A 26,589-nucleotide genomic window follows, 5' to 3' on the forward strand; every position below is an offset into this window, starting at 1 on the left:
GCATCCATTCACTGTCCAACTCCAAATTCACAGAACTGACTTTTTCTCTTCCTTATTTATCCCATATACTTCTGTTTTCTTAACAACCTTCCTTTTATATGTTATTCCCAAAAATTACAATCCATAGAGATTCAAGTCTAATGTCAAGTGTTTTTTTTTTTTTTTTGTTTTTTTTTTTTGCTTCTCAGCCTTCAACATATTACCAAGTACTGTTGCAGCATATTACTAAGTACTATAAGTTCTAATGCTTTTTTTGTTTGGAGATTTTATAAAAAAAATATTAGTTATAAGTGTGTGTTTATATATTTAGAGAGAGTATGCATGTTTTTGTGCTGATTTGTATATACACACACAACTCCTATTACACTACGAGTATGACCAAAAGGATTTGTGCACACACACACACACACACACACACACACACACACACACACACACACACACACACACACACACACACACACACACACACACACACAGGTATTTGCAAAAAGGGCTTTTAATTTAATGTCTAATATACAAAGTAGAATGCCTTTAGCTTTAACCATCCTGGGCATACTTTCTGCTACCACTTCTGGTATTATGCAGAATTTAATCCTTTTGCAAACAACTGTCAATTTTGATTTGGAAGAAGATCATTTTGGGTACAGTCTAAAATGACCTTCCAAAAAAAAAAAAAAAAAAGCTCAAAACATTCTGTATTCCATTTTATCCCACAGTTATTTAGTTAAGAATTGAGGGATTCAGGCTCTGAGTCAGCCCAGTCCAGCTTCTAAACGAGTCTTGTTAACACCTTTGAATGACCCAAAGCATTGTCATGCCTGATAAAGCCTGTTTCTGTAATACTGCCAGTGTAGGTAGCACAAAATTCCCATAATTCTAAAAGTCCTAAGTTGGTTATGAAATTCACGTTTCCTGGAAATTCATGTTTCCTGGCACACAGGCTTAACTAGCCAAAATTGCTACCTTCAGACCATTTCCACTAGATTTTATGATCAAGATAGTACACTTTGACAATAAGTGCTCTCTAGTTGGGAACAACACTACTCCAAGCACTATTTTGATATTGGATGTAGGTGCATCTGCCCTACCAGTGAATCCAAGACTGTGTAGCTCTGTAGATGGTCACTGTACATCATATGGCAGGTCCAGGAGGCTGCAGGAACACCTTGGTGGATGTTTCTGCTGCCTCCTGGACCTCCTTTTCTGACCTGCTTTTTGATGTTTCCTGCAGAAGACATGCAGAAGCCATGAAGTACTCTCTTTATAGAACACATTCCTTAAGTTCGTGAGGCAGTTCACATCTTTTTTTCATTGTGTTGTCATCTGTAGTCTTCTATGTTTGAAGAAAACCCACCACAGTAGATTATGGAAGGTTTAGATCAGTTGCAGTTACATGTATAAAAAGATTACTGACGTGGTATCCAACCACTATCCCAGGGCACAGGTCTGATAAGTTCTGTAAGTTCTGATCCACAAACCATACTGGTTTCTGATGTACTGCTGTCGCAAAGCAGACCCACAGAATTTGTATTCATGCCTAAGCTGATACATGCGCAGTGGGGAACTTCTGACACACTTCAAAATATTTATGGAAGGGTGTCTGTTGTTGTTATTTGGTTTTTAGGAGCATTAGCAACTAAGGCCATATTGCTCTGGGTATATGCGATGGTCATTCCCTGACCTTTCCACATCCTCCGTATTTGGTGGTCACGGGCTGGGACCCCAGTCTAATCAAGAAGTGTTTGCTACACACTGCTGCTCCTGTCCACCCGGCTGCAGAGGTGCCAAGGGTGTCTGAATACTTTGTGTCATACAATGTATTTAATAAATTAACTTAATTTATTATGTACTTAACAACACAAAGGCTAGGACTGTGCAATTCAGCTTCCACCTCAACACTGGATCCTTTTGCAATACTGCATACTCCGCATATATACTGACTTTGTATAATTTTGTCACATTAATATTCTAGTTAAGATCTCATGACATGTAATCCAGAAACCAGTTGTCACAGTTGTATTTTATAAGAGTTTTAGCTTAGTTATTGCAAACTGTAATTCCTTATATTACACAACAAAATTTGCTTGATAATGATTCACAATGATAACGATTCACAATTTATTTAGACATTAGGGTGATTAGAACCTAAAAAATTAGACATACAATAGAAACATCAGTCTCTTCCATTTTCCAATTTAAAACACAGTTAAGTGTGTGAAATTTCAAACCTCTGCTGATTTAACATCCTGGGGTGTCATACTTCACAGCAGAACTTATAAACACTGTTTTACTTGGATTATTTTGTACAAACTGAAACAGTGCAGGGATTTACATATTGCTCTCACTTTTTGTACTTAGTTTTGATTGATTTGTTCATTTATTATATATTCGTTACAGCTGTAGGGCCGCCAACAGAAATATCAGGTTTCCTACTGATGACTAAAGATACTACTGGCTGATTTTTTTGGGATGCAGGGGAAAAAAAGTGGAGTTTCCATGTTGTCGTTTCCTAGTATCAGCAAATTTGGACTCCAGGCAGTCTTGTCACAGTGCCCATGGAAATTTCTCATCACTAGGCTGCAAGGATGTCGGTGAATGTCACTCCTTGGACAGGGCTTGAGTAGCATTGTCTTAGCACTAATAACAAGAACTGGAAACTGGGTGGTGACATACCTGACATTTGCTTTATGTAGCAGAGGGCAGGAATAAAATTTCGACTAAATAAACTATGAGCAGACACAATTGGCCTCAATGTTGTTAAGCTGAACAACAACAACAAGCAGGAATAAAAACTGCCCTGGCCAGAACAAGCAAGTTCTTCCCTGTGGAAGTTTTACTAACCTTTCTTAAAGGGAAATTGTTGGAAAAAAAAGAAAGACAGACTTATCCCACTGTAATGCTATATGCTATAGATCATATTGCACTTGTATGTATCCTGTGTGCAAGGAGTGGGAGGCCTCTGGTCAGTATTGCTCCTTCCACAGTGAGTTAGTCTAAGGGATTTTTATTAAATTTAGTTTTCTATTCCTGTGGAACCTCAGTTCAAACAGTCCATTCACTCACAGTGCTCACCCTATCTAATTGAGGAGGCTGACTTATCATGTGGAGGCAGCTCTGAGAGTATATTATACATTTCATATTCTTGGTATGGCAAATCTAAATCTGGAGACCAAGCTAGCTAGTATTTAGGCCACTACTTACTTGGTTGTGGCATGCTTGAATCACTGGCCTGCTCAAATCCCACATAGTTGCAGGAGAGTAAACCCAGTGAGAGATATTAGCATTAGTAGAGGCATATAATGCAAGAAAGCAAGCTTATATAGCATCAGCCAAAAAATAAAATAAAATAAACCTTACCATTTCTCCCATCCATTAACTCCAAATGTTTGTATAGTTCTGCCTTGAATTTATTTAAGCTATCAACTTCAACAACAGATGGAAGTTTGTTCCAGCAATCAACCACCTGCTGGCTAAAGACAAATTTCTGCACATCTATTCTGCAACTGTCTTTCCTCAGTTTGAATCTGGGCAAGAGGAAGAATCCCATCAGCATTGAGCTTGCTCAAACCATTCAGAGCCTTATACACCTTAATATTATAAGTGGGAGAACAGAATAATATTGCAAGAACAATAACTGGACAAATTTCATACTTTTTTCAAGCCCAATAATCCATGTTCTTACAAGGCAGTGCAGGAACCTTGCCAGAATTAAATTTAACTCTCCAGTCAGCCTGGCCACTTGTTGGAAGAAGTGGAGAGAATTCATTAATTATCATTTTACTCATTTATGATTATCAGTAAGATGATGCATCATTTGGCAACCAGAGAATCATGGTTTATCCTGTTGTCCACTTCTAGTGGCTTCTTGCACTGTGAATTCTTAATACTTCTGGAAAGTTCTCACGCATTACATTATTCAGAAATATAAACATAAAATCTGTATGGGATGAAAAATAATGGATATTATTTTTGAACTTAGCATATGCAACTTACTAAAAGGACACATAATTAGCCAAACCTCATCTACTTTTGCCTATAAACTGTGTACTCTCATTATCAGAATCAGAAGGGGAAAATATCATACATATATATATATATATGTATATAATTGATAAAAATAATCAGGTTACTGAATGACAAAATAAGCAAGCAAAGTATTAAAACAAAATTAGTAAACTGTGTCACGGATCCTGGGTACTACTAGTTACAGTAGAGAAACCCTGGCAGCCATAATGAAATATAGACAAATGTTTATATTCAGTGTATAGGGAAGGGATGCTGACTTATCAATTGTAATTACCATGGAAAAATTGAGAAGGCCTGTAAAGTGAAGGAGATAATCCGAAATAAATTGATTAACATAAAGATTAAAATAATAACGATGTTACCTAAAGGTCCTAGGGCTTTAACTACTTCTTCAAAGGGTCAGCAGCCAAAACTGTAGGAGCCACCACAATAAGCAGGGTCTCTGTTTCTGTTATGATGTATAAATCATAGCCGACCCGGCTATGATTTATACATCAACTTTCAAACAAAAAAAAAAAAAAAAAAAAAAAAAAAATAGCTAAAATAATTCCAATAAAACTTTAAAGTAAAAAGAAGAATAAAAATTTTGAAATTAAAAAGACCAATACATTACAAAAATTAAAAAAGTAACTGTAGATTACAGGATAAAGTCAGGTTAAAGCCAACTTACTGGGTGTTTGGACTGAAATTGGTGAAATAGCTTCATGTGGTGTTTACAGAGCAACATTCGACACCCAAGAAAGAAAGCCGATAGATCTCAGTCCAGAATGTTTATATCAGTTGAAGTAACCACGTGTGAGGGTAGAAGAAGTGGAGTCATCAAAGTGAACCGTCCTGTGTTACGGGGAAGTAACACAGGACGGGGAAGTAACACAAAAAAACAAATAAGGCAAAGTGCCAGCAAAGGGAGACTGTCACTGACAAAGTAGTGTAGAAAAGACACTAAACTTTGTATCAAAAGGAAAAAAAATAATAGCAGAGGAATAGCTTCTCGATATTGCTCTCGGCCAGCCTAATTGCGCAAGAGAAATAAAATGTAGTAATTAAGGATAGTAGAAAGCAATTTGAAGAAGGATAATATAGTTGTGCTCATGTTGTCCGGGGTTGCTAAACCCGTACTATAGCTGGTCTCTGGACAAATGCCTCATATGTTTAAGTCAGTATTGGTATTGTTATTGAGTAAATGTAAAAAAAAAAAAGACATAACAGAACACAATACCGCCATGTGTTGCCAATCCGTGGTCACAAGCTTTCTACACCGTGAGACACAACAGGGGCTATGGGATATATAACTATACATTATATACAAGCCTAAAAGTAATATGTAATCAAATAGTAAATATGTTGTGTATATCATATTTACTATTATATTTAAAATTTAAAATTCATTATATTTAAAAGCATCTCTTTTATTGTATATGTTGATTATGGTTTGAGGGCTGCTAATATTACAAGTGTAATATACAAGTATTACACTTGTAATATTGCTAATATACAAGTGTAAATAATTGGCTGAAAAATCATTATCTGTTTTCTCCAGAGTAAGTTCTGAAGGGTAAATACCAGAAAAGTCCTGTATAAATGTAGGGTAGTTGAATATCTGTAAAGTTTAATATCTGAGGGTAGAGAGGTCTCAGACCACTATAGACATAGGTTAACTGAGATGCAGCTGGTGGGGCTACCCATGGGGATTTTTTTTTTTTTTTTTTGATTTGGTAGTTGTTGGCGCATCGGCTTCTGTGGCCATATTGCACCTCCCAAGGTTTTTGTAGTACTTTGATCCAAGCCCGAGGCGGGAATCGAACCCGCGACCTTTGGGTTGCCGGGCAGGTACTTTACCCACTCGGCTAGCCCGGTCGGCCTACCCATGGGGATACCTTTGGTTTGTAAGTATACAGATTTGTCATCAAAAATCATTAATCTCTGTGGAGACACAGAGATTAATGAGATTGCTCCAAAAAACTGAATTACAACCAATAATGTTTGTATTTATTATAAATTTCATTCAAGACCGATTTTAAGTTGGTTATGTCTATGCTGGTGAATAGACTATTGAAATCAAAAGTTTGCACATGAGAAACGTTATCAGTATTCAGAGCATTAATAAATGGAATGTTGTTATTAATTATCCTACTATTAGGAAGGATGTCTATTTTGGGTTTAAGTAACCTTTCTGAAGTTTTGCCAGGTTTATGGGCGTAACTGTATTTGCAGGATGTAATAAACCTAAATCCTGTATGGTTTTTGTGGAACTTGGGTATGAAATAAATATAAGGAAAATTGCAGTTATTAAATCTGATTTTTATTTTCTTCCTGAATGCAGTTAACTTCTTTGTGATGATACTGCTGTTGTTATTGATGGACTTGTAGGTGGCACTGGAATTTAGTTCTGTATTTAATGTTTGGAAATAAAAGGCTTTACAGATAATGGTGTAATTGCAAGAGGCTTTATCAACAGGGGTGATTATAAAATGTTTATGCAGGTCCTTCAATTGTTGTTTTAATGTGGAAAAATAAAATTTTAATTCTGCTGATGGTTGCACCTGTGGTAATGATGGCTTATAATGTTGTAGCATCATAGCAAGTACTGAATTAATCCAAAGTTGGAAGGCTTCAATGGGGACGTTATGATGGTAAGAGAGCTTAAAACAGAAGTTAAGTAAATCCTGGTATAATTGTTTTCTGAAGTATTTAAAGTTGATTTTAAAGGGTGGCCTATATTTAAAGCCATAGGACATGATGCTTCTGAGTTCCTTGTTGGGTATAATCTCTAAGTTGACTATTAAGATATGGCCAATGTGTGTATGAATAAACAGTTGGAGATTGGCAAATACATACATTAGAAGTAGGTTCAAGGTTCAATTTATCCAAGTTAGTTGCTAGGTTTTTGTAATTGCAAACCTTGAGCCCAAAAGGTTTAGCATATATGAATCTGGAAATAATGTTCAAGCTTTGGCAGCCATCTGGAAGTAGATCTGTAGATTTATTAATGCAATCATTAATGTTGAAATTGTCTAGGCAAGTATTATAATTATAATTCATAATTAAACATATGAGGCATTTGTCCAGACATCTGTCCAGGGACCAGCTATGGTACGGGTTTAGCAACCCTGGACTACCCGAGCACAACTATATTACTCTTCAAATTGCTTTCTACTATCCTTAATTACTACATTTTATTTCTCGTGCACAATTAGGCTGGCGGTTTTTCTTCTGATACAAAGTTTATTGTCTTTTCTACACTACTTTGTCAGTCATAGGTCTCCCTTTGCTGGCACTTTGCCTCATTTGTTTATTTACCTACTTCTCTGTAACATGGGACGGTTCACTTTGACGACTCCACTTCTTCCCCCTCACACGTGTGTGGCACCTCCGTAGCCAGGTGGGAAGGAGCAGCAGTGCACAGCACACGCTTGTTGATTAGACTGGGGTTTGAGCCCCTCACCACCAAATACAGAGGATGCGGAAAGGTCAGGAATGACTACTGCATATTCCCGGAGCAATACGGCCTTAGTTGCTAATGCTCCTAAATAAAAAAAACCCTCACACGTGGTTACTTCAACTGATATAAACGTTCTGGACAGAGGTCTATCGGCTTTCTTCCTTGGGTCTCCAAATGTTGCTCTGTAAACACCACATACACACAGCTATTTCACCGATTCCAGTTCAAACACACAGTAAGTTGGCTTTAACCTGTAATCTGCAGTTACTTTTTTTAATTTTTGTAATGTATTGGTCTTTTTAATTTCAAAATTTTTATTCTTATTTTTGCTTTAATAAGGTTTTATTGACATTATTTTAGCTAATTTTTTTTATGTTTGAAAGTTAAAATTTTATTCCTTTCTTTTTGGTCTCTGTCGGGTCGGCTATGATTTATATATTTCACATGTATACATCATAACAGAACCAGAGACCCTGCTTATTGTGGTGGCTCCTACAGTTTTGGCTGCTGACCCGTTGAAGAAGTAGTTAAAGCCCTAAGACCTTTAGGTAACATCGTTATTATTTTAATTTTTATGTTAATCAATTTATTTCAGGTTATCTCCTTCACCTTACAGGCCCTCTCAATTTTTCCATGGTAATTACAATTGATAAGTCAGCATCCCTTTCCTATACACTGAATATAAACATTTGTCTACACACACACACACACGCGCGCAGTGCTTTTTTTGGTACGCTTTTTTTTCATGGTACGCAACGGTAAAGCATACCGGCACCTTTATTAACAGTGACATTTGGATGCTGTGCACTTCGAAAATTGCAATATTCTGTAAAATTTTTGCCAGCATGAATTCCATCAGTGTCGATCCACTGGTGATATTCTGGCTTATATTACCCATTTATGGCCAAGTTCGGTGAAACATAAGTTGCTCTTGACATCTCAAAGTCTTTCGATCGTGTTTGGCATAAAGGTCTTCTAAACAAGCTTCCATCTTATTGTTTGCCAACTGTTTTTTGTTATTGGTTTTCCAGTTTTCTCTCTGATCGCTCACTGAGGATGATGGTAGATGGCTCTGTCTTTTTACTTCTCCACTAATGCTGGTGTCCCCCAAGGTTCAGTTCTTTCCCCCACTCTTCCTCTTGTATATTAATGACCTTCTTCCATTGACTGGAAATCCTATCCATAGCTTTGCCGATGATAGCACATTGCATTCAACTTTCCATTTTGACAAACCTTGTCCTGCTCAATCAGCTTCAACTTCTCAAATATCTGCTACCAATTCCTTAAATGCCAATCTCCAGGTAATTCTCCATTGGGGCAAAGACAACTTAGTTGATTTCAATCCTTCTAAAACTCAGTCTTGTCTTATATCTTGCAAAAAGGATTCTTCTGCTCCTATGCTTATCTTTGGTGACACTCCAATTTCTAGGCAAGATGATATATCTGTTTTGGGGATTACCCTGAGTTCTAATCTCTCTTGGCACAAGCACATTACAAATATTGCTTCCTCTGCATCTAAAAAACTTCGTTTTCTCTTTCACTCTCGGTTTTACTTTTCTTCCAAACAGCTGTTTACTCTGTACAAATTGAAAATCTACTCTACCATGGAATATTGTTCCCACATCTGGGATGGTGCCCCCAAAACCTCTCTCAGGCTTCTAGATTCCATTCAGATAAGGACAGTTAGGTTAATTAATGACTCATCTCTAACAGTCTCTCCACTCACTGTCTCATAGATGTACTGTTTCTGCCGCATGCCTTTTCTACAGATACGTCCATGGGCACTGTTCTTCTGAATTGGCTTTTATAATTTCCGCGCTCTCTCTCTCTCTCTCTCTCTCTCTCTCTCTCTCTCTCAAAACAGTCCGAACACTTGACGCCACCAGCCAACATCCATTTACTGTCCAACTTCAAACTCACAGAACCAACTTTTCATCTTCCTCGTTTATTCATTCAACTGCCGTTTTCTGGAACAACCTTTCTTCATATGTATTTTCTGAAAATTACAGTCTACAGAAGTTCAACCCCAATGTCAACAAATATCGTCTTTCGTCTTCGCAACCTCCAACCCAACATGGTACTAAGTACTGTAGGTTCTGATACCTCTTGTTTGGGCTTTTCGTAAAAAAAAAATGCAATATTGAGTATTCATAAAATAATTACCACACTTTTACTTTTCTGCTTGAAATTTTTACAAAGTGGTGATCAAGTTTTTTTTCCTGCTCTTATAAGTCTTTGCACAGTTGTCTTGTATTGCTCACATAATATCAAGGTGATATTCAAACTCAAAGAAATTAGTAGAGATTTGTGAATGGTTGCTTCCTTCAGCTCATCAAGTGGCCGAACTGAAGAAATCTGTCATTTGTCTGTTGTGTATATGCAACAGGTTTCCATCAGTAAAATGAGTCTACCTTTTGTTACCTGCTTGCCAAGCCATACTTCAACAAAAATTTATCAAAAATTTACTTCATCAAAAATTTAATTTAAGAAAAAAGAAATTTAAGTTGTTTAACTTTTACTTTCATTTACTAAAATAAAATAAAAGGCCTTAATTTGAACTAATAGATCCTTCATTCCACTTCTTGCACTATTTGATAAAAGAGAATATTTAAATCTTGATTCAAGATGTGGATTAAGATAAAAAATATTGTTGTAACTATACTTTGATTGAGCTTTTTATTACCCACACATGTAAAAAAAGTAAAGTGCAGCCATTATTAACCCACTGCAGGATGGAAGCCTCCTCAACAATTCATGCTGAGGGAAATGGACCATAATCTGCCACGCTGGTCCAATGCGGGTTGGCAGATCGACCGTATTCAGCAGTCGGGCTTGAACCCTGATCTACTCGAAGAGCGTGTGCTACTGCACTCCCGCTTCTGACCACTTGGCTATGGAGGCCTTCAGTTTATTGGGATTGGGCTGTAAACAGAAGAGTGCTTATAAGTTCACTGGCAGCAAGCTTGCTTTAAGATGAAAGCCAGAATTAAAATGCTGTCTTCAGGATATCCTTGGACCAGTACAAAAATCCACATTGGTGATGCATTGATGAGATGGACATGTTCCGAAGTAGCACAAGGGTTTGGCAGTTGATGATTTCTCGCATCAATGGGATGATATAATTGAAAATGTGGGATTTGTTACTTGCAGTTTTTAAGTAGTGGTTGGATACGAACAAATTTCCATGCAGAAGGAGAAGTACTAGTGCCAATAAGGGTGTGTAAAAGAGGTGCTACTAAACAGAAGCATGATCTGAAGTATAGGGTTTTGGAAATAGAGAGGAGAAATGCCACCAGGACTTGGAGACTTCATAGTTTCAAGACTCTTCAGAATTCTAATTTTCTTCTGTTGGAAGACCCAGCAGGAGGCTTACTGACAGTGTCTTGTTCACTGATTGTTATGGTTTAATAGATCATACACTGAACAAAAGTTAATTGAACCCATTTGAAAGGACGAGAGAGGAGAGAGAGAGAGAGAGAGACGAGAGAGAAGAGAGAGGAGAGAGATGAGAGACGAGAGCGAGACGAGCAGAGAGAGGAGAGAGAGATGACGAGAGAGGAGACGAGTGAGAGAGACGAGAGAGGAGTGAGATGTTTTTGCTCACTATAAGATGTTTAATTCTCTGATAGCTTACAGAGAAAAATGAAGCACAGTCCAGAATTTCAAGATAACTTGGATATTATAGTCTGTTTTGAAATGTTTCTTGATAATGTGATAGTGCCTTGGTGTCTCAGTAAAGAGACCATATCGCTAAAGAATAAAAACATACTCAGTAAACGTCCTGTTTTAATGCTCCTTTCTTTTGGTCCCATGATCAATCCTTTGAAGTCCCATTCGTTTTTTTTTAACATCTGCAGTGCTGCCATTTAAAAATAACATATGCAGGTTTTCGACTTGCATATTAACCATTGCTTCATAAACAACACAATAAAAAAAACTGAAAAATCAATGTTATCTACCAAAATATTAAAGAAATATGAAAAATAGCCTCCATAAAGGTGATTCTGCCTATAATGCTTTCCTGGTTTATAGTGCTCTTTGGATCTAGTCATTCCTTTGAAACTGTTATAACAGGAGTTTATATATTTATATTATATATCAAATAACTTTTAAATATATTTGTTGGGTTCTGAATGTAAAGGCTCCGAGCAGGTTGCTACTTGTTGTTATGAGCATGATAATGAATTCCCTGTTTTTCCAACTTTTCTAATTTAAACCATTTGAGATGTTTTGGACTTACCGGAAAATGGGACATTTTGATGCTATGACTATCTACTTGACAGTGTATGCGCATTACATTGTGCAAAGCACGGGTACCACTATTGCAGGACACCGATTAACACTTTGTGGGGGTCCATGCTGAGATGTGGGGCTGTATTACTGGGCACAAAGTAACTCCGTGGGGGTATTAGGTGGATATTGCTAATGCACAAAACCAAATCAGTGTATTTATACTAAATAATCGTTACTCTTATCACTCTCCCAGACTTTTTAAGAATTGAAAATTTTTAAAATTTTTTAGTATCCTGCAGAGCATACTCCACGGTCTCCCTGGGAGCGCCATAACTATATGGCAACGTGCTCTGAGACAGAGGAAGATAATTTACCTCCTGGCTGTGTAACTTACTTTGTAGCAGGTTAGCTTTTTAATTTATAATTATTGAAGTCCTAATTTTATGTATTTTATTTATGTAGATACTAATAATAAGATTATAAGAAAATTTTTTTGAATATTGTAAGGTGCATCATTGTAAATGATATCATATAATATAGAGTGATCCACAAGTGGTTAACCCAAAATTTCATTTCTTGTATGACATATAAAGAACATTTTGTGAAAATGGGAAATGTAGTTTAAAATTTGTTTCTTAAGTTATAGGAGAAAACCTCATACCTTTTTAGTAGGACTGTTAACCTCAACACTCAATCATGAATTATTATAATATGAAATTATCCCCCATGCATAGTCATAAATAAATCAAATTAAAATAGCTATTAATTAAAATAATCATGTCTTCAACTCTCATATCACATCAAGGGAATCGGAAAGAATTACGGAAAAACGGCGGCCACCAACCTCCAAAAAACCAACCAACATCACGTGTCACCATGAGAGTTGAAAAACAATTGTCGCAAAAGTCTAAAAATGATGAAACAAATAAATAAATATCCATTAATTCACACATAAATTAAACTTTAAAACTGTTTTTTAACTTAAATTAAGAGACCACCTTATTCGGTTTGTTACCGTATTCACAAGAAGTACAAAAGTGATTCACGAATGATATCCCCCTGTTTTATATAAAATTAACGACACTTGACACGAGATTATTTATATATACCAATGTATGAATTACTATTCATGCATGCACGTAAGTGTCCATGAGTCCAAAATATTATAAGGTCTGCATATATATTAAGAGTCAACATTTAATCTCATTTCTAATGTTTTGGCAATTAATAATTTAAAATATTCCCGCTGTTTATTAAGAACAGATGTCCATCAGTGATTGCATGAAATGCAAGCTCAGAGGTACCCACCCTATCTGCCCTAATTGATGCCACATGCTGCTGCCGTATCCTTACCGAAAGTAAATTTTGGGTCGAGCCAATATACTTTTGGTCGAGCCAGTTTACTTTCAGTAAAGATGATACAACAGCATGTGGCATCAGTTAGGGTAGATAGGATGGGTGCAACCATCTCATATGAGTACTTGATGGAGTCTACATAGTTCATGATTATATTGTGGGTTTTTAATAAATGAATCTAGAGTTAACTGCTTCGTTGTCTCCTGTTTCTGCTTTTTTGCAGTTTGAATAATTGATTTCAAATGAAGGATATGAATTCTGTCTATATTCTCTGATTCTATCCACTGAAGTGCAGTTTCCATGGCTGCTAAAGTCTTACAGAGGGCTGAGGAAATGGTGTGTCAACTTCCTCTTCATCACTGCTGTCACAAGATGTGGCTTCAGTTTGGGCCTGGAGACTTAGAGCATTTTCTGCAATCATCTGGTCACTTAAACATTCATAAGTAGGACAATCATCATCAGTATTGATCCAGTCATAAATGGAATGACTGCCAGACTGCGTAACCAGTTCCTGATAAACTGCATTTGCCTTGTCGATTCCTCTCGAGTAAACCTTCAAACTTTTTTCCTGAATTACTCTTCTTTCTCATCTTTTTTTTTTGTTTCTAATGCAATTGCAAATGCTTCATGCAAACCTTGCTTGCTCTTAACACATTTCAATTGTAGATGGCGATATGGTTCCCCATGTCTTCTCTGCCAAGTCAAAAACACTAGCCAGTGTGAGCTTCAGGCATTCTGTTATGGATACTCCCTCATTTATTTGTTTGATTAAATTTACCTGTAGTGAATCTTGAAGGTTGATATAATGCCTTGATCCAAAGGTTGGATCTTTGAGGTAGTATTCTGTCGCAAATAGCTCACCTTTATTTTACTGTTGCTGCGTGTGAGGTTTTCTGCAGGAGGGTGGGCAAGACAATTGTCCAGCAGTGAAAGTGCTTTTGGTTCCATATTTTTCTTTCTTAAATGAGCATGCACTGATGGCACAAAAAAGTTTATGAAACCATTTCTAGAAAATCTCTGCTGTCATTCTTACTCTGCCAATATGAAAACACTAATGCCTGCATGTTTTTGTAGTGGAAACACCTTTGTATTTTCAATTTTCCTACACGCACAGTGGTTTAACTTTGTGAGAGTGAGTGCCAGTTTTATTGACATAAAACTGCAATAAAACTCTAAATTTGTTCTGGAACATGGCCGCCACCTTGTATGATGTTTTAATTTTGATGGATAGTCATCAGTAGCCTTGGTGTCTGTAGTTCGAATTTTACTAGAAATTGCTACCTGGTGAATTCCATGCCTCGTTTTCCATTGACTGAGCCAGCCCTTGCTCGCTTTGAATGCTTTTTTGTATGCATGTACTCTGTGCTGGCTGTCTAAGTCTTCCTTTAGTTTTTCAGTTTGATTTCTGATAATTTCACCAGATGTTCCTTCTGCATGATCTTCTTGTGTGGACCATGTGAACATGGCCTTATCCATTGGGTTGGTGCTTTCTGTTTTAAGTTGCTTTTGCTGAAGTCCTTCACTAGCATTAAAGTTTCCTGTTGCAGGTTAGGTTAATCTTTTATCCATTCCCTGAGAGTGGATTCCTCCATACCTGTGTGTGGAGACATCTCTGCTTGCATCCTTCCCCATTTTAGTAAGGCCAGTGCAGCTATCTTTTCTTGAACTGACCATGCTTTTCTTTTTTTCTTTTGAGTACTTTCCATGGACATTAATTTTTTTTTATTAAAAAGGAAAGAAAAGAAAACAAAAATTTGAAAACATATGCTAATGTTAAGTTGAGTAAGTTTACATCCAATTTCCAAACAGCAGATATAGGTGTTACACCAGATATATGTGATCCTTCTGCACATTCTTGCACGAACCATATGAACGTGGCCTCACATAAACTTTGCCATTGTTGCATATTTTCAATACAGCTTTGAGTTTATTGCATCACTGAACTTACCCTCTAAAGCTATAGTTCAATCAGTAAAGTAAAATAAAGAGAAATAAAATAAAGACAAAAAAAAATAAGGAGAATTATTATTTGATCGTCTTTGTAAACTAGTCATGGCCACCTCCAACGTGAGCTGTATTTGTTTAATAATAAGGCAAATAAAGCATTATGACTATTGTAACAACAAAAGAAATTAAAAGTGGTATTATAAAGTTTATTTGTAGGACATCATGTTTACAGATAGCAGTTATGCTAATCACTTCATGAGGCCTGTAAAAAATTAGAAACTATAAATATTCACCAAACCAGTAAATGTGCTGGAACAAATTGTGAATCATTTGAAGCATGTAAAAAAGAAGGGTGTGTTGGAATTGGGGTCTAACCTTTTACCACATTATATTGAGCATTATATTCTGCATTATACTGAGCTGTGTTATATCGGGTCTGTAGTGTATTTCAAGACGAAGTACTTAACATGCAGTTTAAATTGTCATACCTGTAGTAGTATCCAAGAAAAAAAAATTAGGATTTGTTTTGGAGCAATCATTGTATATATGCCAATTTGTAGTAATAGGTAAGAATTTAGAATGAATGAATGAATATGAAGTTTATTGTTTGTAAGAGTTGATTTAAAACTAGTTTCTCAAATGAATCAAAATATTGATATTTTGGTTCATTTGATAATTATGAGCTGAGTTTATAATATTAGCAATAAAATTAGTAATTTTATGAGTAATATGCTATTAATAAAAAGGTTTTATTTTGTATATGATGTGATTGAAGTGCATAGTGCTTCTATCAAGCACTAATCTTTCACACTAATCAGGAAAAATCTTGGTGGTACCAAGATTTTCCCTGAAAAAAAAAAAAAAAAAAAAAAAGTCTATTAGAGTGCAATAATATTTTATATCAAAATTTTTGAAATTTATTGAGCATATTTTCATGATCTTTAATATTTCATAATTTCTTTCCTATATAGGGGGTGGCATATGTATTATTCCTAAGAAGTTCACAACAGTTTTGAAACTGATCCATGCTTCTCTTTCAACTGTGGTCATCATTTCTTTAAATTGTTTGTCTGAAATTAACTTTTTTTATCTGTGGTTTGGTGAAAATTCATCTTAGAGTTTTTGGAAGATTGTTTCCTTCTGGAAATCGAGTTTTTCTTCAGCATAACAGTCAGACTGACCATTGAAAAGATGCAGTTTACTTCTAAATTTTTAGTCAGTTGAATCAGCACATTGTCAATCAAACTTAATTCCAGCAAGGTGTTAATATGTAGATTGAAACTTTTGGGAAATTACTTGTTTAAAACTTTAAAATTGCTTGAGCATTTTAATACTGAAGCCTTAGTTTTTGTAGGCAATCTACATTGTTGGAGGGTGTATCTTTAAATGTTCATGGTATGATAGTTTTACCACCTTATTTTGGTATGGCTGGACAGAGTAAGCCGAATGAACATTACAAACAGTGCTGCACTGGCCATGGAGGGCCAGCTGCCACATCCACCCAGTCTAAATCCACTAAGTTTTTCCTGGATAAATTGGTGGGGGGGGGGGGTTAAAAAGTTTGTACTGCTAAATAGAGGTTACAATCTGGGACAACATTTCTAACTGCATTTATGCTATTTTTGTCATGGAATCAGTTGCTTTAGCGATTTAGTTGCATCTATATGACTCGGGCTAATGGCAGTTGTTTTTGAATATCCTCTGCAAATGGCATTTCACTCATAATGGGATATTTTGAATTTAACAGGGTGCCGCAGGTATTTATGTACTTCGTTAAAACCGATGTTCTGAACTACATTAAACGCCTTTGTGTAAAGTCTTATCAGTCTCCCCCCCCCAACAAATAATAAATAATTGTAGACAGTTATTTTAATGCATTTAGTGATGGTCAATGAACACATAACAAAATACATTTCGGAATTTAAAAAAAAAAACAAACAAACAAAAAAAACTGTTCTACTACCACCTTACAAAAAAATAGTTCTTTAGCAGGATGTTTATCATTGTTTCCTCAAATTTCAGCTGTAAACAAATTTTAAACGATGATGTTATGATAATGTTAGTGAAGTACAAACAAAAATTATAATAATTATCCTCATTTTTAATTGTTTATTTTTTAAAATTTGTAACCTGGATGGCACTCCCTTTATTATGCACTTTTGTTTAGTGTGTAACCTGCACACCCACACATACATGGCTGCCTTAGATATTTATAAGATTTTCAAACTAATTACATATAGTTCAGTATCAAGAATAATACATAATTCAATTCAATAGTTACATATAATTCAATACGTATGGGATGAAGTTGTTAATATACACCGATGAGCCAAAACATTGAGCAGTGAGTCGTTATGCAAATCGAAGCAACTGCAGGTGAACTACATGCCGTAGTTCACCTGCAGTTCATCCGTGTCAGGACACGGTATAAAAAACACCTCATGCTGAGCTCCATTAATCAGTGTTACTCTTGTTCTTCAAATGGGAAAGGCAGCGGACTTAAGCGAGTTTAACAAAGGCCAAATTGTAATGGCCAGACGACTGGGTTAGAGCATATCCTAAATGGCACGGCTTGTGGGATGCCCACGGACAGTTGTGGTTAGTACCTACAGAAAGTGGTCTGAGGAGGGAAAACCCACGAACCGATGGCAGGGTGTTGGACGACCACGGCTCATCGATGCTTGAGCTGAGCGAAGGCTCTCCCAGGTGGAATGTGGTGACTGTGGCGCAACTCGCTGGTAATTGAAATGCTGGTGACAGGAATAATGTCTCACAATACCCAGTACATCAAACCCTGCTGAAAATGGGACTGCGTAGCTGCAGGCCTCTCCGAATGCCCATGCTAACCATGGTTCACCAGCGACAGCAATTAACAATGGGCACTCGAGCATTGAAACTGGACCTTGAGTGATTGGAAGAAAATGTTCCGATGAATCAAGTTTCCTGTTGCACCATGTGGATGGCCAGGTACGTGTGTGTCGTTTATCTGGGGAAGTGATGGTGCTTGGATGTACCGTGGAACGAAAAAAAGCCGGTGGCAGCAGTGTCATGCTTTGGGTGATGTTCTGCTGGGATACCCTGGGTCCAGTCATCCATGTGCCAGCACTGACGTCTGTCACCTACCTAAACATTATTGCTGACCAGGTACACCCTTTCATAGCAACAGTCTTCCCTTCTGGTGGTGCTGTCTTTCAGCAGGATAATGCGCCATGCCACACCGCGCATATTGTTCGAGACTGGTTCGTGGAACATGAGGAAGACTTCCGGGTATTGTCCTGGTCTCCAAATTCCACAGACATCAATCGCATCGAGCATCTGTGTTGTCATCAATCCCATCGAGCAATCTGTGGCGTTTCAACCACGGACCTTACAGGAGTTAAAGGATCTGCTGGTTACGTGTTGGTACCAGATACCACAAGACACATTTAGAAATCTTGTAGTGTCCATGCCTTGCCAGGTACGAGCTGCTTTGGATGCACGTGGAGGACCAACATCATATTGGGTAGGTGGTCATAATGTTTTGGCTCATCGGTGTATGTCTATAATTCAATATCAACTTTGGAGATGATATTGAATTATATATAACTATATCTTTTGCAAATGGCATAAAAATTACTTGGATAGAAATATTTTTGTTAATAGGATAGCATTGTATTAATATAAATAATATCATTAGGTCACCTTCCTCTGAAGCAACCTGATTATCGGAAAAGGTATCGGACACTGACTTCTACATATTTAGCATTCAGTCCTGATGGAGGCGAGCTGCTTGCCAATCTAGGTGGAGAGCAGATTTATTTGTTCAATATTTTACAGCCTCGCAAACATAAGACATTTGATATCCAGGGACTTTCTTTTATGGCCAATGGTGTTTGTAAAGGTATATTTCTAAATAGAATAAAAATGTAAAATTTATCTTCTTAAACTGCATATTTTTAAATGCTCCTATATTAATCAGTAAGCATTATATCTGTTAATCTTAAGTGATTTAAAAAAGTATGCTTTTATGAGTCATATATTTTTAAAAATGGTATGAAGTTGCTTTAAACTGCACCATCAATGAAGTGCTAATAAGCAACAAAATGGATGTCCGGTGGACAGATACAACGTTACAAATGAGAAGTATTATACTTGTCTAACAAAGTGGCACCATTTAACACATGCTGATTGGTAAATGTGGCTGCAGGAACTATAAGTTGCTAATGATTATTGTTTTGTTTCAGAATTATTAGTGGCACAGGAAAAGTTTTATACTGAATTTACTTTTCAGTAAATCTTAATAACAAGTCCTAACTGGATACAGAGTCCCCATTTTCTTCCATGTTAGTTTTTAGACTACATTGCTTTAGACGTAAACAGATTGTTATTTAACATGTTTAAATAATTTATTATCACTAGCTATATTAAAATAAGGTTACATTTAGTTATTTAATTAATCCATAATTTATTTAATAAACTGTTGAATAAATTATTTAATGTTTATTAAATTTATATTTATTAAATAAATATTTATTTATATTTATATATTTAATTATAAATATAATTATTTATTAAATAAATAAATTCTATGAACTCTTTCCGATGATAAGCCTTCTCATCATATATAGAATTTTTTTGTCAACAGAATCAAAGGGGGGGGCTGGAACTCAAATCCGTAGATAATTTTGATCATCTTTACAGGTGGCCCTTATCCTTACTTGCAATTTATATTTCTAGGAAAGGTATTTTTTAAGTCAACCATTTTTATAGAAACTGTGATATAATATGCAGTTACATTTCTAACTAAGGGTTCAAAATCTGCAAACCTTTTGTGGATATGAAAATAAATAGCATATTTAATAAACTGACAGTTGTATGCAGTGGTGAGCTGTGAATATTTTAACAATGAGCTTGCAGTTTTGCTGACTTTTTGATGTAAAACATCCTTGGGGATTCCTGCTGTGGATGACGTCATGGAAGTGATGTCATCTGCGGCAGGAATATATCATACAATCATACTTCCTGAAGTAAATATGATTGCAGTAATACAAGTATTTGTCATATGTGACTGCAACAATACAAGTATTTGTCAACAATTTATTTTTTTCATCTTGCATTTTCGTAACATTCCATTGTTAGGTGCCCCGAACAGCTGAAAGGCTTTAGAACCAGAGGGGGCATAGATTCAAATTGAGAAAAGACAGTTGTAGAATAGATGTGCTAAAGTTTGTCTTTAGCCAGCGGGTAGTCGATTGCTGTAACAGCCTTCCATCTGCTGTTGTGGAAGTTGATAGCTTAAATAAATTTAAGGTTGAGCTAGACACACTGAGTTCTAAAATATAGGTTCTAAAACCTTTCATGTTAACATAAACAGTGACAAATTATAAAGCATCAGCCAAAAAAAAAAAAAATCCCCCACATCACCTGTCTACCCCCCCCCCCCCCAATAGTTTGTATAGTTCTCCCTTGAATTTATTAAAAAGTTTGTTCCAACTATCGATCACCCACTGGATGAAGTCAAACTTCAGCAAATCAATCCTGCAACCATCCTTCTTCAATTTATATTTATGTCCCCTTATGCGTGCAGTCTAAACAAGAGGTTTGTTTGTTATTTGGTTTTTAGGAGCATTAGCAACTAAGGCCATATTGATCCGGGGATGGTCATTCCCTGACCTTTCCACATCCTCCGTATTTGGTGGGCACGGGCTCTGAACAGGAGGAAGTATGCCATCAGCATTGATGCTTGCTCCATCCATTCAAAACCTTAAAAATCTCAATCAGATCACCTCACAGTGCCTAGTCTCCAGCCACTATAATCTGCATAACTGAGGCCTTTCTTAGTAAGACTGCTCTTTTGTTACCCACATGAATTTTACTGCACTTCTCTGCTCCCTTTCTAAAATGAGGCCTCAAAAGCTGTATGCACTACTCAAGGTGCAGACTAACCATTACCTTGTACAATGGGATAATCATCTCCATATCCCTGTTGCTAGCCAAGTTACTGTATATCATTGACAAAACCCGATGAGCTGTACTGCCAGCCCATGTGCACTGTTCAGAGGACTTCCCATCTGACTGCATGAGTACCCTGGGTCTTTTTCATTATTTCAGATATTCAAATTTGGTACTCTAATCTGGAATTAAAAACAGCCATTTGCCTAATTTTTCTAGATCTTGTTGTAGTAGCTTACCTTGATTACTGTCATTAACCACCCTGCCAACCTTTGTATCATCTGCAATATTAGACGTTAAGCCTGATATTCCTTTGTCACTATTCATTATCATTAATAAATACAGAAAACAACAATGCTTCACTGCTTTTTGTTGCTCTAATTCTCCTATGCCATTATTTTCAGCCATATATTAAACTGGACAACTTTCATTCGTTCATCTTGAAAACGCCTTGTGCTACATTTTCTTAATGGTATATTAGGGGGCTCTGCCCCCTGCTTGCATTTTCTATGTAAAATGCAGAGGTATGACGGAGCAAGTCAAATATTTTCTACGTAAAAACACCTGTCGAAATGCATTGATCGTTATCTAATCAGGAAATGATCTACATAATTATTTATCTGTGCATTTGTAGTGACGTAATTGCCTCGCCCACTTGTACCATGTGACCTGCAGCTCTCTTCTCCCATTGGCACCCCACCACGCAGCATTCTCAAGATCAAATAAATATCACTATTCAATTATTTACCTGCGTTTACATTGGTCACTTAGGAAAAGGTGTTTTGGCTTCGGGTTCCATAATGCATGAGGAATACTGCTGCATCCAAAAGAGCAGCACTAAAATATTTAACTAAAATATTTACAAAATACTAAACTATTTTTACAAATATACAAACTATATCGGGTCCCTTCATCAGCTGACATTACAAAGGAACATCAAATGATGTTAGGCATGGTGATGTATTAGACAGTGAAGCACTTGCACGAGGTTAGTGAACATTACGGAAGCAGTGTCTTGCAATGTGTCCCACATATGTGCTCTACATTGTCAACAGCAAGTGTCTGATTCTGCCCAGTAACCCATCTGTGTTCCATCCATTTAACGTTCACCAACCTCGTTCACATGCTTCACTGTCTAATACATGACCATGTCCAGCATCATTTGATGTTCCATTGTAATGTTTTTTTTGTATATTAATGATGAAGGGACCCATCAGCTGACATACAAATGTTATTATTTGTGTAATAATAGCATTATACTAATATTATAATGCACTGGTTAAAATCTAATCAGGAAATGACCTTTGTAATTATTTACCTGTGCATTTGTAGTGACGTAATTGCCCTGCCATCTTCTCCCATTGGCTCGAATAAGTGACATAATTGCCCCACCGTATTCTCCCATTGGCTTGAATAAATATCACTAGAAGGAAAACTTTTAATGTATAGAGAGATATGTATGTGGCTTTCCTGATTTAAAAGTGTTCCATAATTACTCTGCATTTGCCAACCTTGTGCCATCTACCATGTTAATAGAGGTTACACTGCATCAATTCCTTTTCATTTAACAATTAAATTTTGACTGCCTCCTTTCCCTCCACGTCAAACTTAGAACCAAGTGATTACGCCCTGCTAAAGGTTGCTGTACTGTCAGCCTATGATTTTTATCCGATTTGTCTGTAATTATCAGGTCTAGCTATTCTTGCGACTATTACTCCTAATATGTCCTTAACATATTGAAAGAAAAAAGTTATCTAGTTGATTGAAAACTTGTTCTCCCCCCCCCCCATGGTAAGTTTTCTTCCCACTTGTTCAAACCAATAATGGGCAAATTGAAATTACCCATAACAAGGCATTCACACTTGCTCACCCATTCTGACTGTAAGTAGAAGCTCTAGTCATACTCTTCATGGCACATCATAATGAGAGCCTTGTCAATCAATTCGGCCCTGGAGATTGCACAAGGCTCATGGAGTAGAATTTTTTTCAGCATGTTCTGTCCTTTCTAACAGAAGAGACTGCTTCTACAGGGGTGGGATACACTTAAATAGAAAAAGTAAAAAGAATATTTGCTGATGCTATCAAAGCAGTGTTATGTGAGTTGGAAAACTGCTCCACTGCTTCTATTGTAATGAGCAGCAGCAGCCAAGAGAGAAAGTTGCTGGGGATTTCAAGAACTTCTGGGAGTCATCATGGAACATTGTCACCTAGTAAAGTGCAGCCATTATCAACCCACTGCAGGGTGGAAGCCTCCTCAACAATTCATGCTGAGGGAAAATGGACCATAATCTGCCACGCTGGTCCAGTGCGGGTTGGCAGATCGACCGTATTCAGCAGTCAGGGGCTTGAACCCCGGTCTACTCAAAGAGCGTGTACTACTGCACTCCCGCTCCTGCCCACTCGGCTACGGAGGCCGTCACCTAGTTGTTCCTTTATCTGCAAATTCCTAATGCATGTGTCAGCACTGCTGATAATCAGATCAAGAGTATTCCTCCTCTGGTTGCCCCTCGAACATGTTGCTGTAGAAAACAGTCATCCAATAAATCCACGAAAGTCTTGCTAGTGTACGAGTGACCAAACCACAAGTTCCAGTCAATATCCGGAAAGTAAAATCCCCATTATAAGATATTCTTATTTTCTGGCCCACTCTAGTTCTCTGCACAATTGTTCATCAGAGCCATTAGGCCTATAACACGCACGTACTTACTCTCTCGTTTTCCCTTTCACAGTGCTTATGTGACACCACACTGACTGAACATTTCATTGTCCACCAATGTCAATTGGTTGCACTTCCTTATATTTTGTATTTCTTGACTAACGGCCTAAACCCTCCTCCCTTTCTGTCCTGTCTACCCTTTCTGTACACACTGTACTCCCGAAAATCAAATTCTGCACTGCTTATATCTGTGTAATACCACGTCTCTGTTATCCCAATAATATCTGCCTTTTGATGTCTTTACCAGCACTTCAAACTCATTAAATGTATTAACTGTACTTCTGGCATTAGTGAACATGCATCTATTGCTACTCTTAGTTACCCTAACACAGCCCATGTATTTACTTGTTCCACGATGACTCCCAGCGGTCCCAGAAATCTCCAGCACCTTACTTTCCAGGTCGCTGCTCATTCTGAATGAAGCAGTACAAGAATCACTTTCGCCACTGTTAATCGTTTTAGTCTGCAAATCCTCCCAAGCTAGCAGTTTTCCGACCCACCTAACACTGCCTTGATAGCGTCAGCAAATATTCTTGCACCCTTTCTGTTTAAGTGTACCCCATCCCTGTAGAAGCAGTCTCTCCTGTTAACAAGCACAGACCATGCTGAAAATGTTATTTTAGTTTTAGAATAACATTTAAATTACAGTAGAATGTTGGTTATCCAGGAAGTCAGTTATCCGGAATAATTTGAAAGGCTGATTTTAGAAGAATCAGTTAATTGGAATAATTTGAAATGCTGATTTTAGAAGAATCAGTTATCTGGAATAATTTGAAAGGCTGATTTTTCTTCTTTTTTTATTAATGGTAGTATTTGAAACAAATGTTTCTTATGCTACTAGAGTATTTCTGTCTTTTTTACATCATATATCTGTTGAAATGTTGGATTAAGGCTAATGGGTTTTCTCGGAAACCATGAGTGATAAAGTTTAGTCATTCGCTTCTGTGAACCCAATTTTCCATGACATATTTTGTTCTCTTCATTTCATATTATGTTTAGTTTAGCTCCAGATTTGGTAAGAATAATATCTGCCTGAAACTGTGCGATTTATTATTTTCCTCAGTTTTTTTTTGTTTTTTTTATTGTAAAATATCAACGAAAAGAAACAGCACTGAAATGGACAGAAAACCAGGAAGAATGCAATATAATCAAATTGATATTATTAAGGAACTTGAGAAATTTCATGGCAAAAAAAAAGTTACAACAAATGAAACAAAAAATGATCGAACATTATTTTAAAAAATTCCTTTAAATTTTTTTCCACAAAGTTTGCAGTAAAATACCTATCCGAATATACATACATATATATGTAAATGTGCAAATTTTTATGTATAAGTTATTATTTTTAATTAAATAAATTCATTTTTTTCACACTATAACAGAATTTATTTAATTTTACCTTACGATCAATTATGCGGAAAATTTTGCTAATCGGAAGAGGTCTGACATTAATTATTTTGGATAACTGAAGCTCTACTGTATTTGTTTGGTTTTGTCAGGTGATATTTTGAGCATGTGTATTTGTGCCTGTTCCTGCAGCTGCAAGAGTGTGGTATTTGATCTTTGTTCTACAACGACTCTTGTGTTACCTTTTACAAGGATAATCAAGTTATCCTTGTATCAAGTTTTACAAGGATAATTACATTATCTGCAAAGGCTAGGCTTTCTACCGGACCTGGATCGAAGGCCAGAAATTGGTCCAGAACAATATTGTTATTCACAGGGTGTGTCAATTCCTGGAACACTAGATCACTAGAGGGAGGAGTCAAATGCCTCAGCAAAGTCTATAGAAATTGCAAACATATACTTTTTCTAAGTGTTTTTAACCATTGTCAGTAGATGGTGCATGGCATCCTCTGTGGAGTTTCCCTGCTTAAAACCATACTGATTGTTAGAATGTAATTAGAATCCTGCTTCTGTGTAGTATTGAAATAATCTGTTATATATTAATCTTTCATATATTTTCTTTAGTACAGGGAGCAGGGCTATTGGTCTATATGATTTAGGATAAGTAGGGGGTTTTTAAGATTTAATCTTAAAGCAGCTTTTTTTTTTATATTTTTGGGAATGTTCCCTCTGTCATACAGTTGTTATATAAGTCTAATATGTTTTTGATTATTTCAACCTCTAATAGGTCAAAACCTGGGCATTTATTGTTCTTGGTTTTAGGTAGTGCTATTTCTAATTGTTCTATAGTAAACAAAGGTTCTATATTGGCATTGTCATAATCAGTATTTTCTTTCATGATGTCAGTCTGGGCAGGGGAATAATTCCCAGCCTCAGTCTGGATAGTACTGTCTAAGATGTTATTTACAGATTTTGCCCAACACAAGGTTGGTGTACCATCTGGTTTGAGAGGTGTTTCTATAACTTTTCCTCTTGGCAGCTTGTTGGTCATTATTCTATAGACAACTCCCCAAGGGTCATTGTTTCCAGAAGTCCCACCAGGTGCCTCCAGGATTATTTTTTCTTATCTCTAATGAGGGCTGTATACTGATTCCTGAGAGGTTCTATATGAATCTCTCAGTGCGTCCACCTCATTTTGTGGCCAAGATGTTCTGGCTCTTTGAAATTGTCTCCTCTACTGGTGCATCCTTCTCCTGATCATAGTCAGTTTAGGGCACCACCAGGGGGACTAACCTGCTTCCTCAGTTTTTTTCTGTTGGATGGACAGGTTTGTTGTTTTTACTAAAATGCCTGTCATGATCAGTGCTCATCTCCATCAGCTTTCAGCTACTTATTTGTCTCAATACCCAAACTGCAATACTCAGAGTGTACTGACTAGCACATACATATTGACTGCTCCATGAATCACAGATAAAATTCAGTAATACAGTCTAAACCTTAACTACAGACCATACCAATGAAACTTTACCCAGTCCTTACCCTGATTAGGTTCATCATTGACTTGTTATATTTACACTGTAAACCCCAT

The 26,589-nt window shown here is 36.7% G+C and overlaps 1 protein-coding gene across 2 annotated transcripts in view; it reads left to right on the forward strand.

The window, feature by feature from the left end:
• The window catches only part of adp (WD and tetratricopeptide repeats 1), a 273,490-nt gene that overhangs the window by 145,015 nt on the left and 101,886 nt on the right, over window positions 1-26,589 (forward strand). For both annotated transcript variants that reach the window (XM_090383632.1, XM_090383640.1), the window contains exons 8-9: window positions 11,994-12,108; window positions 18,684-18,887. In XM_090383632.1, the coding sequence (XP_090239758.1) occupies window positions 11,994-12,108; window positions 18,684-18,887 (319 nt within the window). The remainder of the gene's footprint in view (window positions 1-11,993; window positions 12,109-18,683; window positions 18,888-26,589) is intronic.

Source organism: Mastigoproctus giganteus, chromosome 1, assembly GCF_048544385.1.
Source record: "Mastigoproctus giganteus isolate SK-2022 chromosome 1, ASM4854438v1, whole genome shotgun sequence".
NCBI classification, from domain to species: Eukaryota; Metazoa; Arthropoda; class Arachnida; order Uropygi; family Thelyphonidae; genus Mastigoproctus; species Mastigoproctus giganteus.